The 19,864-nt window shown below is 41.3% G+C and overlaps 1 protein-coding gene and 1 long non-coding RNA gene across 2 annotated transcripts in view; one reads left to right on the forward strand and one right to left on the reverse strand.

Annotated features, from left to right (window-relative positions):
• Window positions 1–19,864, forward strand: part of LOC130355915 (uncharacterized) — a 39,617-nt gene that overhangs the window by 16,485 nt on the left and 3,268 nt on the right. Inside the window, exons 2-3 of the long non-coding RNA XR_008888696.1 lie at window positions 16,503–16,579; window positions 17,040–17,062. This is a non-coding gene — a long non-coding RNA (uncharacterized LOC130355915). The remainder of the gene's footprint in view (window positions 1–16,502; window positions 16,580–17,039; window positions 17,063–19,864) is intronic.
• TMEM120A (transmembrane protein 120A) overlaps window positions 1–19,864 on the reverse strand; it is a 39,795-nt gene that overhangs the window by 5,760 nt on the left and 14,171 nt on the right. Inside the window, exons 2-6 of the mRNA XM_056556765.1 lie at window positions 15,863–15,981; window positions 14,716–14,826; window positions 10,474–10,533; window positions 9,998–10,093; window positions 9,688–9,777 (exon numbers count right to left, since the gene is read on the reverse strand). Coding sequence (XP_056412740.1) covers window positions 9,688–9,777; window positions 9,998–10,093; window positions 10,474–10,533; window positions 14,716–14,826; window positions 15,863–15,981 — 476 coding nt within the window. The remainder of the gene's footprint in view (window positions 1–9,687; window positions 9,778–9,997; window positions 10,094–10,473; window positions 10,534–14,715; window positions 14,827–15,862; window positions 15,982–19,864) is intronic.

Consider the following 19,864-nt stretch of genomic DNA (forward strand, 5'->3'; position numbering starts at 1 on the left):
GAGCATTTTTTTTACATTTAAAGGGGTACTCCGGCGCTTAGACATCTTATCCTCTATCCAAAGGACAGGGGACAGCTGTCACGCCCCTCCCATAGACTTGCATTGAGGGGCGGAGCGTGACGTCACACGGGGGCGGAGGCGTAACTTCACATGCCGCCGGCCCTGTGGTCGCCGGTAATCGGACCCGGAGCGAACACGCTCCGGGGACTGATTACTAACGGGGTGCTGCGTGCAAGATCACGGAGGTCCCCAGCGGCGGGACTCCCGCGATCAGGCATCTTATCCCCTATCCTTTGGATAGGGGATAAGATGTCTAAGCGCCGGAGTACCCCTTTAAAGACCATTGGACCCCATTATTTTAACCCCTTTGATGCCTAAATACTGAATTACATACAGCAATTTATATTTTTATAAACCTAAAAATAAAACATCTTTTATATAAAGAAGTTATGAAAACTATAAGCAAATATATATTTCTAATACAGCCCCTGACACAAATGATGGGACTTTGCTAATGGTAAACAATATGCTACATTAAAGGGGTTATCCAGGGAAAAACTTTTTTTATATATCAACTGGCTCCAGAAAGTAAAAAAGATTTGTAAATTACTTCTATTAAAAAAAACTTAATCCTTTCAGTACTTATGAGCTGCTGAAGTTGAGTTGTTCTTTTCTGTCTATGTGCTCTCTGATGACACCTGTCTTCTACTCTGTGCAGTTCCCGAGAAAAGCAGAGAGCACTGTTGTCAGACAGAGAAGAACAACTCAACTTCAGCAGCTGATAATTATTGGAAGGATTAAGATTTTTTTAACAGAAGTCATTTACAAATCAGTTTAACTTTCTGGAGCCAGTTGATATATATATATATATATATATATATATATATATATATATATATATATAAAAAAAGTTTTTCCTGGAATAGCCCTTTAACCCCTTAAGGACCCAGTCAATTTTCACTGTAGGACACGGCCATTTTTTGCACATCTGACCACTGTCACTTTAAACATTAATAACTCTGGGATGCTTTTACCTTTCATTCTGATTCAGAGATTGTTTTTTCGTGACATATTCTACTTTATGTTAGTGGTTAAAATTTGTCGATACTTGCATCATTTCTTGGTGAAAAATTCCAAAATTTGATGAAAAAAATTGAAAATTTCGCTTTTTTTTTTACTTTGAAGCTCTCTGCTTATAAGGAAAATGAACATTCCAAATAAATTATACATTGATTCACATATACAATATGTCTACTTTATGTTTCCATCATAAAGTTGACATGTTTTTACTTTTGGAAGACATCAGAGGGCTTCAAAGTATAGCAGCAATTTTCCGATTTTTCACAAAATTTTCAAAATCAAAATTTTTCAGGGACCAGTTCAGTTTTGAAGTAGATTTGAAGGGCCTTCTTATTAGAAATACCCCACAAATGATCCCATTATAAAAACTGCACCCTCAAAGTATTAAAAATGACATTCAAAAGGTTTGTTAACCCTTTAGGTGTTTCACAGGAATAGCAGCAAATTGAAGGAGAAAATTCAAAATCTTCATTTTTTACACTCGCATGTTCTTGTAGACCCAGTTATTGAATTTTTACAAGGGGTAAAAGGAGAGAAATCTTCCTAAAATGTGTAAACCAATTTCTCTCGAGTAAGCACATACCTCATATGTGTATGTCAAGTGTTCAGTGGGCGCAGTAGAGGGCTCAGAAGGGAAGGAGCGACAGTGGGATTTTGGAGAGTGAGTTTTTCTGAAATGTTTTTGGTGGGCATGTCACATTTAGGAAGCCCCTATGGTGCCAGAACAGCAAAAAAAAAAAACAAAACAATAAAAAAAAAAACAATAAAAAAAAAAAAACACATGGCATACTATTTTGGAAACTACACCCCTCAAGGCACGTAACAAGGGGTCCAGTAAACCTTAACACCCCACAGGTGTTTGACGATTTTTCGTTAAACTTGGATGTGTAAACGATTTTTTTTTCCCCCCCACTAAAATGCTAGTTTTCCCTCAAATTTAAAATTTTTACAAGGGGTAATAGGACAAAATGCCCCCCAAAATTTGAAACCCCATCTCTTCTGAGTATGGAAATACCCCATGTGTGGACGTCAAGTGCTCTGCTGGCGCACTACAATGCTCAGAAGAGAAGGAGCGCCATTGAGCTTTTGGGAAAAAAATGTTTGGAATGGAAGTCAGGGGCCATGTGCGTTTACAAAGCCCCCCCGTGGTGCCAGAACAGTGGACCCCCCCACATGTGACCCTATTTTGGAAACTACACCCCTCACAGAATTTAATAAGGGGTGCAGTGAGTATTTACACCCCACTGGCGTTTGACAGATCTTTGGAACAGTGGGCTGTGCAAATGAAAAATTAAATTTTTCATTTTCACGTACCACTGTTCCAAAAATCTGTCAGACACCTGTGGGGCGTAAATGCTCATTGTACCCCTTATTACATTCCATGAGAGGTCTCATACTGTATACAGTAGTGGTCTCATACTGCACCCTCCAGATGTCGTTAGGCAACTCACCGGCTTCCGTAGGATCCAGCCGCAAGACATCGCCGCCCGCCGATCTCCGTCGCCGATCTCCGTCGTCCGCAGCCTCCGGATCGGTAAGTGGATCTTCGGCGCCGGTCCCTGTCCCTGTCGGGTTTCCCCGTCCGGCCCGCCTATTGTGCGTGGGCAGGATGGGGAAAACGAAAGTAAACCCCTCCGCCCCCGAACTGCTATTGGTGGTCGCATCTAGACCACCAATAGCAGGGATAGGAGGGGTGGCACCCCTGCCACCTCACTCCTATCTCTTCAGGGGGGTTGTGGGTGTCATGGACACCCGCGATCCCCCTTCTATTACGGGTCACCATAGACCCGTAATGACCCGGAATCGCGCAAATCGCAAGTGTGAATTCACTTTCGATTTGCCGCCATCGCCGACATGGGGGGGTCTGATGACCCCCCTGGGCCTTTGCACGGGATGCCTGCTGAATGATTTCAGCAGGTATTCCGGTCCGATCCCCACCCGGTGCGCGGCGGGGGCCGGAATTGTCCATGGGTCCTTAAGTACCAGGGTGTCATGACGTACGCGTACGTCAAGCGTCCTTAAGGGGTTAAGCTGATACCAGATAGTGGTATTTTATTTTAGTGCTCTAGGCAGATAATGCAAATGGCACCTCAAACCTCCCTTTCTCCAAAAGGGGCGATCAGATCAGCCATTATAAGTGCCACACTGCTGCAGATGCCGGGATCTGTATTGATCATGGCACCTGAGGGGTTAATGGCAGACATCAGCGCGATCGCAGATGTCCGCCATTACCGGCAAGTCCATGGCTGCTGACAGCCGCCGGGAATGAAGCGAGCGCAGCTCCTGCGTTCGTGTCACAGCCGCGCCGTAAATATAGGAATGAATGCTAGTGTATAGTGTGCAAGTGTTAGTGTATCATGAGGTGTAATGTGCAGTGTAGGAAAACCTGTGCTGTTTGTTACACTGTCATGCTGTGTATGAAAGGATATGCTGTTATAAGGACTAATAAAGTGTACCTGTTGTTAGCAAAAACTTTTAATATAAGATAGATAGTATTATATGTATATTTGTAATATACATTGATTAAAAAATTTGTATATTTTTGAGTGAAAAAAATGCTGTCCCTGCAGCTATTACCTATGTCTCTCTATGGAGGAGACCAAATACAGGAAGTTAGGGCAGGACAAGCAGGGCTCTGTGCAGGCTCCAGGCTTATCAATCAGCCCTGCTTGTCCTCAGTGCACAGACCACTTCCTGGATGACAAGAGCTTGGTCACATGGCCGCTAAGCAAGCCACATGATGCCGCTGAGTGACTCATCTTAAATACATTGGGGCCAGATCATGCATGTCTGCGCAGATGGAATCATCATGTATCCCAGCCCCGAGAGTCACTCCTGATCGCGCAAAAGCCATGCACATGATTGTACTGTGAGCGCTATCTGTGGTCGCCACTGGGAGTGCCATCAGTAATAAAAAGAGAGGAGTAAAACAAGTGACTCATTACATAAAAAGGTAATGGCCATAGCCAAGTATGGTTAAAACGAATAAACCCAATGAAAGGGTATAACAAATATTGTCTGTTATTTATTAATCTTTAATCTTTCCCGGAAACTCATTCCTTTTTGCCCTCTCACTTTTCCTTTGATTGCCGAGCAAAAGGAATAGATTATTTAGGAGTACACGTTACATACCCCCATCATGTTCTATAATGAAAACTATGTCCCCCTATTGGCAGAACGAGAAAAGAATGCACTGACTTTTTCCAAATCTGACATATCCTGGACGGGCAGAGTGGCGACAATTAAAATGTTAATGCTCCCTAAGCTCCCATATCTTTTCAGAACCCTTCCCATCTCCAGACCTAGTAGTTTTTTTTTTTTTTCAAAAAATGCAATCTATACTTTCTAAATTTGTTTGGGCGGGGAAGAAACCAAGGCTGGCTTCTACGATTATTGCTAGATCGCCACAAGCAGGCGGAATTGGGGTACCCAATATCAAGGGCTACTATGTAGCTACGCTAGTCGCAATGTTGAAAAAGTGGTGGTGAATGTCTCTTGACTCACCATGGGTAGCTATAGAGAACAGTCTGGTCTCCCCTTATACATTACACAGTCTCCTACTCACACTAGATTGGACCGTCCCGACCCCACACGTAGCTAACCCTGTACTCAAAGCTTCATTTCATGCCTGGGTTGTTTACTCGAACGCTATGGCAGTACCTTCATCCTCTGATGTTTTGGACTTCCCTCATCTCTCTGGGCCACTCCTCCCTCTCTGATTTAGCACTAGGCCAGTGGATGTCTAAGGGCATCTCCCAAGTAAAACACCTTTACTCCGAGGGAACTTGCAAACTTTTGAGTCCTTAAGTGAAAATTATAATATAGCTCATACCAACTTTTATAAATACCTTAGGATCAGAAACTTCCTTCAAACCCAGCTCCCCTCTAATATAGGAGTGGATAAACTTACTTTTGCTCTTTTTCTTTTTTTTGCCTCTCAAGGGTCTTAAACCGTTCTATACTGTGGGAAAAAGATCTAGCCAGTAGGGTAGACATTGAAGATTGGCAACATGCCTTTAAATGAATCCATAAAGCTTTTCAATGCTCCTCTCATAGTGAATCAGCGTATAAAACACTATTAAGATGGTACTTTACACCAGATAAAATTGCTTGGGCATACCCTGGTTCTTAGGATTTGTGTTGGAGAACTTATGGATTTGTGTTGGAGAAATTATGGATGTAGGAGCACCCTCACACGCTATGGCTCTGTCTGCTCATTCAACCGTTTTGGGTTTACTGCGAACAACTGGTGAGGGAGATCTGGGGAGATCCTGTGCCCTTTACTTTTTGTAGGCCTTCGCACAGTTCCCCCCCCCCCCCCCCCCCCCGCCAATCGAGATAATCTTTGTATCATTTGTATTATAGTTAAAAACTTGTTAACCTGTAGATGGAAGATTGACAAAACCCCTTGACCAGACAAACTTCTTGGAAAATTAACACTACTTACTCCTTCGAAAAAATTCTGGCCTTGGGCTCAGGGAACATGGCTAAATTCTACCGTAGATGACAACCTTGGGTTGACTCTCCCAATTGCAGAGTGGAGACCACAGTGGCAGGAGGATCCTCAGAGCGCAGCAGCAGGTGGTAAGGCTGGCCTGATAGGGATGACCCTTATGTTTCTGATGACTGATCAATATACTAATACAACATGGAAAAAATATCTGTTGTTACCTACCCTTTAACCCATATACATCAGCTTGCCATATGCTTGTGACTCCGAATATAGGCCTTGGGATGACTCCATGCAGGAGTAGGAAGACAAAATATTTGACAAACTGAGAACCTTGGAATTTCCCAGCAGAGAAACTTCTGCCAAGAAATTAATGGACACTAGATATGCTAATATATATGGACACAATAATCAAACAACCAATCAAAAAGTAACATGTTAATTGTTATGTCATTACTAACCCTCCCCTTTTTCGAATGTAAAAACCAAATTTACTTCCTGGATTAAATCAGAACTCTTTGGGGAACAGCTGAGTTTCCTGCTAAGAAAGAGTGTATACCAACATCATCTGTGTGGTGTATATTTTCTCATGTCGACACTTAGCAAAATATATAGCAGCACAGTCAATCACATTTGAAAGCCTCCCCTCGGTCCATCCTTATCAGGCCGTTTGCTGTTGCTTAGCAACAACTCCCAGCATGCACAAAAGGGCATGCTGGGAGTTGTAGTTTTGCAACAGCTGAAGGCACACTGGTTGCGAAACACAGAGTTTGTTACCTAACTCAGTGTTTCGCAACCAGTGTGCCTCCAGCTGTTGCAAACTACAACTCCCAGCATGCACTGATAGACCGTACATGCTGGGAGTTGTAGTTTTGCAACAGCTGGAGGCACACTGATTGCAAAACACTACGTTAAGTAACAAACTCTCAGTGTTTTGCAACCAGTGTGCCTCCAGCTGTTGCATAACTACAACCGTGAACATGCGCAGACAGCCAAAGGGCATGCTGGGAGTTGTAGTTTTGCAACAGCTGGAGGTTTGCGCCCCCCCCCCCCCCCATGTGAATGTACAGGGTACATTTACACGGGCGGGGTTTACAGTAAGTTTCTGGCTGCAAGTTTGAGATGCAGCTAATTTTCTGCTGCAGCTTAAACTCCTAGGAGGAAACTCGCTGTAAACCCAAGCCTGTGTGAATTTCTCCTAAAATCTGTACACTACACAAAATAAAAAAGGTAAACACTACATATACACATACCCCTACACAGTTACACTATCAACCCCCCCCCCCCCCCCCCCACACACACACACACAAACACCAATAAAAATGAAAAACTTCTGGTACGGCACTGTTTCCAAAACAACAACTCCCAGTATTGCCAGACAGCCATTGACTGTCCAGACATGCTGGAAGTTTTGCAACAGCTGGAGGCATCCAGTGTAATTCTTGCATCCGGGTCCGTCCCTATGCAAATTCCTAATTTAGGCCTCAAATGCGCATGGCGCTCTCTCACTTCGGAGCCCTGACGTATTTCAAGGCAACAGTTTAGGGCCACATATGGGGTATTTCCATACTCGGGAGAAATTGCCTAACAAATGTTGGGGGGGCTTTTTCTCCTTTTACCCATTATGAAAAGGTAAAGTTGGGGTCTACTCCAGCATGTTATTGTAAATAAAAAAAAATTTTACACTAACATTCTGGTGTTGCCCCATATTTTTATTTTTAAAAGTGGTAAAAGGAAAAAATAAATAAATAAATAAAAAAGACCCCCAATGTACATTTAAGGCCTAAATTGGTAATTTGCACAGTTCTGACATAAACGCAAAAAAATAAATACCCACATGTGACCCCATTTTGGAAACTACACCCCTCACGGAACATAACAAGGGGTATAGTGAGCCTTAACACCCCACAGGTATTTGGACAAATTTTCGTTAAAGTTGGATAGGAAAATGAAAAAAAAAATTTTTAATAAATAATAAAAATTCTCACTAAAATGCTGGTGTTATCCATTTTCCCAAGGGAAAATAGGAAAAAATCCCCCCCAAAATGTGTAACCCCATTTCTTTTGATTAAGAACATACCCCATAAGTGGATATAACATGCTCTGCGGGCAAACTACAATGCTCAGAAGAAAAGGAACGCCATTGGGCTTTTGGAGAGAAAATTTGACCGGAATTGAAGGCCATGTGTTTTACAAAGCCCCCATGGTGCCAGAACAATGGACCCCCCTGCCACATGTGATCCCATTTTGGAAACTACACCCCTCACATAATGTAATAAGGGGTGCAGTGAGTATTTACACCCCACAGGTGTCTGACAGATTTTTGGAACAGTGGTCCGTGAAAATGAAAAATTTTATTTTTAATTTTGCACAGCCTACTCCAAAGATCTGTCAAACACCAGTGGGGCATAAATGCTCACTGCACCCTTTATTAAATTCTGTGAGGGGTGTAGTTTCCAAAATGGGATCACTGTTCTGGCACCATGGGGGCTTTGTAAACACACATGGCCCCTGACTTCAATGCTCAAAAGAGGAGGAGCGCCATTGAGCTTTTGAAGAGAGAATTTGTTTGGAATGGTAGTTCGCCCGCAGAGCACTTGACGTCCACACATGGGGTATTTCCATACTCAGAAGAAATGGGGTTACAAATTTTGGGTGGCATTTTCTCCTGTTACCCCTTGTAAAAATGTAATGTAATGTTGGGGGGGGGAAACAGCATTTTAGTGAAAAAAAAAAACGTTTCATTTACACATCTGACTTTAACGAAAAGTCGTCAAACACATTGAGGGGTGTAGTTTCCAAAATAGTATGCCACGCGTTTTTTTTTTTTTTTTTTTTTACTGTTCTGGGTTACCAATTTGGGGGGGGGGGGGGGGGAATATCTCTCCTTTTACCCTTTAAAATAGAAAAGAATGGCTCTACAAGAACATGAGAGTGTAAAAAAAATAAGATTTAGAATTCTCTCTTTCACATTGCTGCTATTTCTCTGAAACACCTAAAGGGTTAACAAACTTTCTGAATGTCATTTTGAATACATTGAGGGGTGTAGTTTCTATAATGGGGTCATTTATGGGGTATTTCTCACAGAAAGGCCCCTCAAATCCTCTTCAAACTTAACTGGTCCCTGAAAAATTCAGATTTTGAATTTTTTGTGAACATTCTGAAAATTGCTGCTATACTTTGAAGCCCTCTAATGTCTTCAAAAAGTAAAAAATATGTCAACTTTATCATGCCAACATAAAGTAGACATATTGTATTTGTGAATAACTATATAATTTGGAATGTTCATTTTCCTTACAAGCAGAAAGTTTTAAAGTTAGAAATTTTTTTTACCACCATGTTAAAGTAGAATATGTCACGAAAAAACAAGTATATATAATTTTAAAGTTCGGACATTTACGCACGTGGCGAAACCACATATGTTTATTTTTATTTACAAATTATTATTTTTTTAATGGAAAAAGGGGGGGGGTGATTCAAACTTTTATTAGGGAAAGGGTTAAATTACATTTATTACCTTTTTTTCTTTTTCTTTCACACATTTTTAGCCCCCCATAGGGGACTATAACATGCAATCTTCGGATTGCATACACTGGTCAATGCTACGCCATAGCATTGATCAATGTTATCGGCGCTCTCCTGCTCCAGCCTGGATCTCAGGCATAGAGCAATAGATCACCGATCGGATGCCGGGGAGGAAGGTAGGGACCCTCCTCGCATCCTCTCAGCTGATCGGGACACATCGGTTTTAACCTGGTGATCCCGATCAGCCCGACTGAGCTGCCGGGAAGCATTTTTTTCCCTTTTAGATGTGGCGATCAACTTTGATTGCCACGTCTAAGGGGTTAATACCGGGCATCACTGCAATCTGTGATGTCCGGTATTAGCCACGGTTCCCGGCCATTGATAGCCGCCGGGTCCGACCTGCTATGACGCGGGGTCAGCTCGTGACCCTGCGTCAAAGCAGGGGAGCGGGTGCAGGGCGTACAGGTATGCCCTGCGCCCTTAACATGGTAAAGGGACAGTTACCCCTTAAATGCAATTTAGCATTTCCTTTAATTTCTTTAAGAAAATGGAGTTACACTAACTTCACATAACATAATCTAAGTTAAAATATAATGCACAGACTATAAAACAAAAATAAAATAAAATATTACCTGGAGCCGTTGTTTATTAAAATGCTTTCTCGGATTGTTAGAGTGCAGTAATACCAAACCAGCAGGAAGTTAAACATGGCATCTGCCACCCTGAAAGGTACATTGAATAAATAGATGTTAAAATTGTTTGTTGTTTAAATCCTAAATTTCTTGATATTGGACTGAACAATTAATATATTGAAGGCAGGCAGTAAGTGGCAGTCAAAAAGCGTTTCCACACATATGCATCACTGTAGTCTGACAGGGAAGGTACTGTATGATCACTCCATTGACTCTTTACCACTAATATCTACCTGTACAATGTACTCACCTGGAGTTCAGCAGAAAACGACAGACAAAGGACAAGACGATCAGGATCATTGTGAGGTATAACTTGAATTTCTCATATTCATCTTTGTAAGCAAACCTGACAAGGAGAATAAAGAATTAACAGATGTATTCAGTAAACATACCGAACAAGGTTAAGATGACCCGCTGTTATGGATTGCCAGCAGATATTAACTCTGGGATGGCTGACAGAAAGTTTCTAGGAGCTGCTTTGGTGCCTACTTGTGTGGGAGTTTTGGATCATTGATACTACTGATGCAAAATTATGACATTTCTACAGTAATAATTCTGTGCTGCTGCTATACATGTTTAGGTTTACATTTGTGCATATTTGCATAACCTTTTCTAATTCAAAAGGTGTTTAGCTATTTCATGTATCTTACTCCATGCAATTCTACTTTCGGCTACTTTTTGGTGTTTGACAGCAGAAACTAACAATGAGATATCCATTTTACTTACTTAGATTGCTTACTCAGGAGGGTTACATTCACATTTCCCAATACCAGGCTCAAGTACAATCTGAAAGAGGAGAGGACAAAATCATTAGCCAGTACTCAATACATCTGCTCTTAAATTTATGTATTTTTTTTTAAATCTACTGGTAACAGAAAGTTATACAAATCTGTAAATTAATTCTATAAAAAAAAAAAAAAAAAAAAACTCAAGCCTTTCAATATTTATTAACTGCTGTATGCCCTGAAGAAAGTCATGTAGTCTTTTCAGACAGACACGGTGCTCCCTGCTGCCACCTCTGTTCTCATCAGGAACTGTCCAGAGCAAGAACAAATCCCAATAGCAAACCTTTCCTGCTTTGGACAATTTCTGACACTAACAAAGGCAGCAGCAGAGAGCACTGCGTCAGACTGGAAAGACAGCACATCCTCCAGGGCATACAGCAGTTGATAAGGGATTTGAAATTGATTTAGCAAAATCCCTGCATAAATTAAATCTCCATAAGATATTTAAAAATAAAACATCTTATAAGAGGGACACAGAATTCTCAAGGGAAACACCAGCCAAAATAGGCCCTTTGGGGTTTACAGCTTTTTTCTATTGAGGATCACAGCATTGTGTGTGATCTGTATGCTTTACTCATGGAGGAGGAGGAAGAGATCTCCAAATTCACGGAGGTGTAAAGTCCAGCTATTTTCCCCCCTTGTTACTGGGTACCAGTTTAGACCAATTCTATAAAAGTGTAATGTCGGATGTGAAAAGTCTTATTTATCCTACAGCTAGTGATAATTTATTGGCTGAGGAGAAATCCGCATTAAAGTGGTTGAAAAACAATAATCAAATAACTGTGAAGCCTGCTGACAATGGGGGGGGGAGGGGGGGGGATATAGTGGTGATGGACAGGTCATCATACATTCAGGAAGCCATGCGCCAACTGTCTGATCTAGTGACATATGTGAAAGGACCCCGCAGCTGTGTATCAGAGTCGCCTCCAAACACTACTGCGGAAGGGGGTTGAACATGGTGTTCTCTCTGATCAACTAGCAGAGAAATTGTTCCCCAAACGACCAGCTAAGCCAAACTGGTACCATCACAAAAATTCACAAGGGTCTCAGGGACCCGCCCGGCAGACCCATTGTGTCTGGCTGCGGGTCAATCACAGAACCTTTGTCCCGATTCGTGGACTGGTTCCTGAGACCCTTGTTGAGTTCCGTCCTGTCCTATTTAGCGGACACTAAGGTTCTACTGCAGAGTGTGAACAGCATAGACTGGAAGTGTAGTGTAGCCACAATTGATGTTGTGGGACTTTACACTCACAGGGATGCTGTCCTGGCCGTACAGAAGCTTTTGGAGAGGGCAGGAAAAGATGCGAGGTGTATCAGTTTTATTTATTTGTGAAGCTGTGAAATTTATATTGGACCACAATGCTTTTCGTTTTGGGGACCATTGGTATTCCCAATGCACGGGCACGGCAATGGCCACGCCCATGGCACCATATCATATTCCTGGCAATGTGGGAGGAGCTAGCCATCTATAAACCTGGTAACAAGTTTGCCAAATATAATCAGGCATTGGACCAGGTTCATAGCTTATGTTCTGATAGTTTGGAGAGGGTCTAAAGAACAATTCACAGACTTTGTGAACTATATAAATGAGAATGAACTCAATATGCAGTTCACAGCTAACTTTGGAGGGGATAGGGTCCAATTCTTGGATATTGAATTAATTATTGAAAATGGTGAAATCACTGTGAAAGGGTATGAGAAACCGACAGCCACTAATGCTTTGCTGAAATATACTAGCTATCACCCCCCACATGTAACTAGAGCCCTCCCCTATGGACAATTCCTCCATTTGAGGAGAAACAATTCAGATGATGTGATTATTTTGGAACAGTCTTGCAAACTGATGGATAAGCTGAGAGCTCGGGGCTATCCCGAGATGGTCATTCAACAGGCATTTGATAGGAGCGAGAAAAAAGGAACGCAGGGACTTGATTTTTTCCCAGCAGGAGAGCAAAAGGGAAAGAAAAATCTGAAACAAGCCATTTTTTCTTTTGAGTTTAGTCCAGCAGCAGAAATAGTGAAACGGGCTATAAAAAAAAACTGGAATCTCCTACAGACTGATGGGGACTTATTTGATCTCACCAAACAACACCCGCTGGTTTCGTTTCGGAGAACACGAAACCTGCGGGATGAAGTGGTGAAAAGTCGCTTAACCACGCCTAATGTGAACTGGTTTCAATGTGACTTGCCGAAAGGCAACTATCGTTGCAAACACTGTTCATTTTGTTGCCACTTTGATACATCTCGATGCATACAACTAGGTCCGATAACACATATGGTTAATGATTTCATCACGTGCAGATCAGATTTCATAGTACGGTATATGCATTAATTTGTCCCTGCCAAAAGTTTTATATTGGCAAAACTATTCGGCCACTTTTTAATAGGATCAGGGAACACTTCTATTCAGTCCGCACGGGGAAGGGCTCCCCCTCGATTTATTGCACATATGAATGAGTATCATGGAGGGGCAGTAACTGGAGTACATTTCCTAGGTTTACAGCGGATCCTCAACACTGACAGCAACCTTGATAGACACACAAAATTGCTACAGGCGGAAGCAAGATGGATCATCCAGACAGGAGCCACTGGCACAATAGGTTTAAATGATAGGAACGATTTATCTTCATTTTTATAATAATGCATGTTTTGGTACTTCTGCTTTTTTTTTGTAATTTTATGTTTTTCCTTCTACGACTGCTCACATATATATATATATATATATATATATATATATATATATATATATATATATATAATGTATGTTCATGGTGGATTGCAAGTTTGGAGAGTGCACTAAAAGTTAAGTGTTTGGAGTACCCTCCACTTCCCAGCATCCCTTGATAAAGCATCCTTGGGGCGTGAAACAACTGCATTGTTGGTGTAGTGCATCCTCATTGTAAGCCTTGCTTGCGGCAATAAAGCAGCAAGATAAAAGAACTTTGGGTGCCGTGTCTTAATTTCCTTTGAGACATATATATGCAACTGCACTTTGGAGTGATCTACGGAGCACACGGACCTGCAGGAGTTCTGAGTTGGGAGTGGAGTGTTGCTGACAGCCATATCTCAGGACTTTGCTAAAAAAAAAAAAAAGTTTGCTAAACTTAAAAGATCCAAAGAGCACATTGGCCTCCATAATTTTTAAATAGAAGAAGTTTGGAACAACCAGAACTCTCTCCAAGAGCTGGCTGCCCCAACAAAATAATTAATTAGGGAACAAAAGGCCTTGGTAGGAGAGGTGACCAAGAACTTAATGGTCCCTTTGGCAGAGCTCCAAAAGATCCTGCAGATGGGAGAAACTTCCTGAAGGTCAACCATCACTGCAGCACTCAACCAATCTGGGTTTTATGGCAGAGTAACCAGAAATAAGCCTCTCCTCGGTAATAGACATATGAATGCATGCATGGGGTTTGCAACAAAAGCACCTGAAGGACTCTCAGACTGTGAGAAACTGGTCTCGCCTCAATTCTAAGTGTCATGTCTAGGGGAAACCAGGCAACGTTCATCATCAGTCCAATACGGTGAAGCATGGTGGTGGCAGGGTTGAGGTAAAGCTGAATGGAGAAAAATACAGAGATATTCTTAAAACCTGATCTTTTTGAAAACCTAATTCAGAACGCTCTGGACCTCAGACTGGGCCAAATGTTCACCATGCAACAAGACAATGACCTCAAGCACAGAGCCAAGACAACACAGGTGTGGTTAAGGGACAACTCTGTAAATGTCCTTGAGTGGCTCAGCCACAGCATTGACTTGGCTTGAACATGGCTTCCACTGATGGTCCCTCTCCAACCTGACAGAGCTTGAGAGGATTGGCAGAGAAGAATGGCAGAAAAACCTGCCATTATACCCAAGATGACTGGAGACTGTAACTGCTGAGAAAGGTGCTACAACTAAGTACTGAGCAAAGGGTCTGAATACTTATGTAACTGCAATAGTTCAGTTTTTCTTTTTCAATAGATTAGCAAAGGTTTCAAAAATTCAGTTTCCATTGTAATTGTGAGGTATTGAGTAAAGAATGATGGAGGAAAAATTGATTCCTTTTTTATTTTAGCACAAGTCTGCAACATAACAAAATGTGAAAAAAAAATGTATGCAATGTAAATTTACAGTTAAAAGTATTATAGTTCGCCCAAAGTGAAAAAAATTGAGAATGCCTTGGTTCGTAGCATATATTTCTTACCCATTTTTCTTTGGGAGGAAAGACTCCATTTCAAAAAATTCCTTCTCTCGCTGCTTAATAGTTTCTTTTATTTCCCTAATTTGCTCTTCATTTTCTGGTGTGTTCTTTATCCTGAAGCAATACAAAATGTTTTCCAAATAAATGCTAAGCATCTTTTACAACACAGGAGAAACCAAATTTACAGTGCACCTATATGTGCTATGTAACATAATATATGCATCAAAATATAGTAGCTATAGGGGAGCAGAAGTAGCAGACATACTCACGGCCTGGTGTCTGAGAAGGTTCGAAAGCCCCTCTGCCACATAGGAAAAGATCAGTATTATGAATAACACATGGTAGGGACCCCCTTTTTTGTTAAGCATAATACATCCCCATGGAGGATATATAGCAGTCTAGCTAAAACTGTGCAATAAACATATTGGTATAAGCTCTCAATACTGAAGAACAATTTTTTTTTTTTTTGCTGAAGTTTATTCCAGAGGTAGTTTGGAAATTGATAGCAAGCTCTGTGTCAGTTGACTATGTTGGATGATAGATGCTTGGAGAGGACCTCTCACCACCCTCCACAAGTGTCAAAAAATATATAATACCTTTGATCCCTGTGCTACGCTCTTCCATATCCATTTCTCAAGTGTCTGCATGACCCAGTTATTGTTTTGGTTATCTTTCGTGTCCAATATGTAAATTAGCTGTGGAGTATGCAAATGTGAAGAATTTCTTTTTTGCTTATAACAATGATGCCAAGCACAGTGAAGTAGGCTTCCCTTAATATCGGAGGGCACCAAGTAGTCCCTCACCTACCAACACTTATACTACGTATAAGCAGACAGTTGTCAATAATCAGCAGAGGGAGTGACACAGCACTGCAATCTCCCTACTGGATATCAGGGAATGGCTGCATTATACAATACATCAGCTTCTCTGTCACCAGTTCATGCTGCCCTCCGATACGGCAGCATAAACCAAGTCTTTTTAGTGGAATCAGGGTACATGTCCCATCTCAACTATCTACCACGGAGAATGAATGGAGCAATAACATGCATATGTATCCTGCTGTTCCATTCTGATTGGAGACTCTGGTCCCCAATATTGAGATCCCATGGGGCCCCAGCAGTCAGATCCCCTAGTGCAGGACATTACATACTTTTTCAGTTCCAGAGACAGGTCTTTTATCTTTTTCTTCTGCCGGGTAATGGAGCTGGAACACCGTGTCTGTAGCTTTGTTAATTCCTCCAACTTCTGCTTGTATGAGCGGTGGGTCTCCTGAGAATGAGGAGATGATAGGGGTAAACAGCTAGCCAAATATTTCAACCATATGTTATAAGTATATACTTTTACACATTTTAAAATATCACAAATCTGAAATTAATAAGATAAAAAACTACTGAAAGGATTAAAATGGTACATGTAGTAGCTGTATGGGTATAGGGAGAGGTCTATTAATCTGGTCTAGTAGGGTGGGAAGAAATGGTTGTGGACTTCCCCATGACTTAGAGCACTATTCCTGCAAAGCGGTCCTCAAGTACCCCCAACAGGTCATGTTTTTAGGATTTCCTTTCTTTCACAGGTGATATAATTGTAGTGATATCTGATGGACTGACTATAATTATACCACCTATGACTGAAATCCTGAAAACATGACCTGTTAGGGTACTTGGGGGCCACACTTGGGAAACACTTCATCCTTTTAAAGTGGATCATACAGAATTGTAATACAGAAATCTGTTCCTGATTCATGCTGCCTGTTGTTCATTCATCATGAAAGATTCTCTTTAAATTAATAGGGAAAATGTGTAAATGGAAACTGCAGCAGTACAACTTTTACAAGTGTATTTTCTCATTCCTTGCTGGAAATAATAATGTAAGTATTCATGAATAGATGCCATTAGCTTCCCTTAATAACTAACACTTAAAGGAGATGTCCGGTAGGGACTATTCTTATTCCATCCTGCCCGGGCTGCAAAAAGAGCGAAAAACTTTCACTTACCTTCCTACGTTCCCCCGGAGCTCCGCAATAGCTGATCTGTCGGCCGGGCTGTTTACTACCTACTTCCCTTAGCCTGGAACATCACACAGCGCATCAGCCTATCACCGGCAGAAGCAGGACATCGCTGCGGCCGGTGATAGGCTGAAATGCCTTGTGACGTCCCGGGCTAAGGGTAGACTGAAATAGACAGCCCGGCCGATCAGCTGTTGCAGAGCTCCGGGGAACGTAGGAAGGTAAGGGAAAGTTTGTTTTCTCTTTCTTTGCAGCCCGGGCAGGACGGAATAAGAATAGTCCCTACCAGACATCTCCTTTAATTTTTTTTTTTTTTTTGCAGCACCAAGGACTGGCTTCAAAAATGTAAGTAGTGATATTGTAGCAACCTGCATCATTAAACAAGTAAAGAGGATAAAATATGTATGGATATACTTTTGCCAAAACCGGCAACAACAATTTCTCTAAAAGCAAGTGTAGCAAGTTCAGAAGCAGTTTTCAAAGGATAAGCACTTAAAACTGTTACATTAGTTCAAGCCCAACCAAGGGAATGTTCTCCATGTTTGTGTGGGTTTACTTCCATTCAGCACAAATTCGCTTCTGTCCAGCTGTTAGTCATGACTCAAAATACATGATGTGACTCTTGCACAATTCTCTATTCACTTCTATAGTTGCCTAGTGACTTTTGTAATGCAACCAATTATATTTCTTGTCTTGGATATAATAACTGCTAAGACCTGTACTATTTGTAGCACGATAGTCTGGTTTAGATTTGAGGTGCCCGCCATGCCTTTAGCAGTCATCTAAAATGAATTGTATGCGTTACTGTGCCATGTATTCATTTTAGAACATCTCCATTTAGCGACCATTTGCATACATTATAAGGCTAGGATAACATCACAATTTCTGACTGAGCCAATTTGACATGATGTATCTATACTCGGACAGACACAGGCCCCATTCATTTCAATGGTTGGAACGTTGTTAGCTAGTGACTACATTCAGGTCAATTTCCAAGAATATATCATAGGCCCAGATTTATCAAACTGTGTAAGAGAGATTTTTCCACAGCTCAGCTTTCACTTTACCAGAGCTCTTTAGCTGAGCTGTGATTGGTTGCTGTGGGAAAATCACTCCTCTTTTTCTCTCACACAGTTTGATACATCTGGGCCCATAAGTTTTGGCTCAGACTGAAAAGTGCTGCAAACCACGCTTCTCAGTCAGAGCAAAAATTGTATATGCTCAGAAAATGACCCAAATGTATTCAGCTGGTGACTTTATTTAGGAGAGTGAAATCAATGGGGTCCGTGCCTGTCCAAGTATGCATGTCATTTTTAGTTTCCTGACGTATCCGTGCCTCAGAGGCATAAATCATGATGTGAACGGAGCAGAAAGTCTGTTAGCAACCCCTTGTTGACACCACTAGGGCCGAAATATCTACCACCTATGACCCAAATACCATCAACCTCTCAGCACATAGCAGCCATTTTATTCATATTACAGCTATTCATGTAAGAATCTACAGCATAGCCAGCAGCATCCAAAGTCATCCTCTCCTTCCAAGCCTACAGTAGCATCGCTGGTACTTTTGAAACGATCATCCAGAATTGCATTTTAATGTATGTTGATGTCTTTTTTTTTTTATGTTATCTGTTGTTGTTTTACAGTTTATAGTTAGTAGCTAAGGACTATGTGCTACATTCATAGGACAGCATGTAAACCTTGTATATGCCTGTGTATATGCTCATGGATGCTCATCACTCATACAGCTGTGTTATATGCAACTCTTATGCAAATTTAATTTGCGTTGCTTTGTATAGAAATGTGTTATAATGCATTGCCACATGTCGCTATACATTAGTGCATTATCTTTCCGTTTCACCATATCCTTGAAATAAAAAGTTGAGGTTGGCCATTGCTCATTTGCCAAGGAATAGCTGGGAGGGTTTAGCTACATGTCAACAGAACCCTGTTATTTAACAAAACTTTTAACATGTAACAGACATATCTATAAAAAAAAAAAAAAAAAAATGCTTGACAAAAGGCTAAAAGGCTGAAACACTGGACTTTATTGGTATGCATTATGCCCTTTTTTGACTCAAATGTGTAAGCTCTTTTTGCACTAATTTGTTTATTTTTAATGTCATTGCCAAGATTTGAGATAACTGTTATAACTGACTTCCATTGCCCTTATATTTGAAGCTTGGGTAACCGTTTTATTTTTTTTATTTTTTTTGCTTCTGGACCCATTTTTTCTTTATAAACGTTTTGATCGGTCAGGGTCTAGGTGTTCAGACCACCACTGACTGTTACAACGGCTGTGCGCTTTACGCCCTGGCTTGCTACAATGTCTATCTAGTTGCACTGAACAGGCTCCATTACTACAATTGAGCCTATATAGTGCAACTGGAAGGAGATCGCAGTGAGTCTGGTAGTATGTGCTTCTCCCATCTCCTGACTGTATCAAAAGATCCATGGGGGTTTGATCACTCAGATCCCATAAGATCCAAACTCTCTACATGTCAACAGTTCTCTTACATAATAGGGACACTTTATGCTGTATAGCTACAACTGCTGTCTACAAGACTGCATACAATGATGCCGCTGTAGCGCAATAGTTAGGAAACCAGCTGTGAACATTGTGTGAACATGCCCTCAAGATCAATCTGTAGCACTACAAAAAGCAACACCCTAGCTTTACCAATTTCCAATCCAAAAGTCTGCAGCCAGTCTCACTTTTCTGTCCATCCGCTACACTGATGCCTCTAACCTCAGCCAAACAAAATGTTATATTGTTAACTTCAGTTTTTATTAACCAGCATGTTAAATTTTACAATGTCTGATGTGCACGTACTAAAAGCAATTATTATGCAATCACTCTAAATGCCTCCATGTGACCATGACAATATGCACATTATTTCTACATTCACATGGAGTCAAAGACTGACAGAATAAAATTATGCAATACCCAAAGGTTGCATTTACTAAGAAGACTTGAGTAATAATCTCTATTAAAGAAAATACCCATCAACACCCCACAATCGTATCGTGGGGATGGCACGAGTGACATGGCAGAGAAAGCACTGCTGTTACCGTATAAGATTCACTTTTTCTTCCCCAAAACTGGGGGGGGGGGGGGGGGGGGGAGTTGGTGCGTCTTATACGGCG

This window comes from Hyla sarda, chromosome 2 (assembly GCF_029499605.1).
Source record: "Hyla sarda isolate aHylSar1 chromosome 2, aHylSar1.hap1, whole genome shotgun sequence".
Taxonomy (NCBI): Eukaryota; Metazoa; Chordata; class Amphibia; order Anura; family Hylidae; genus Hyla; species Hyla sarda.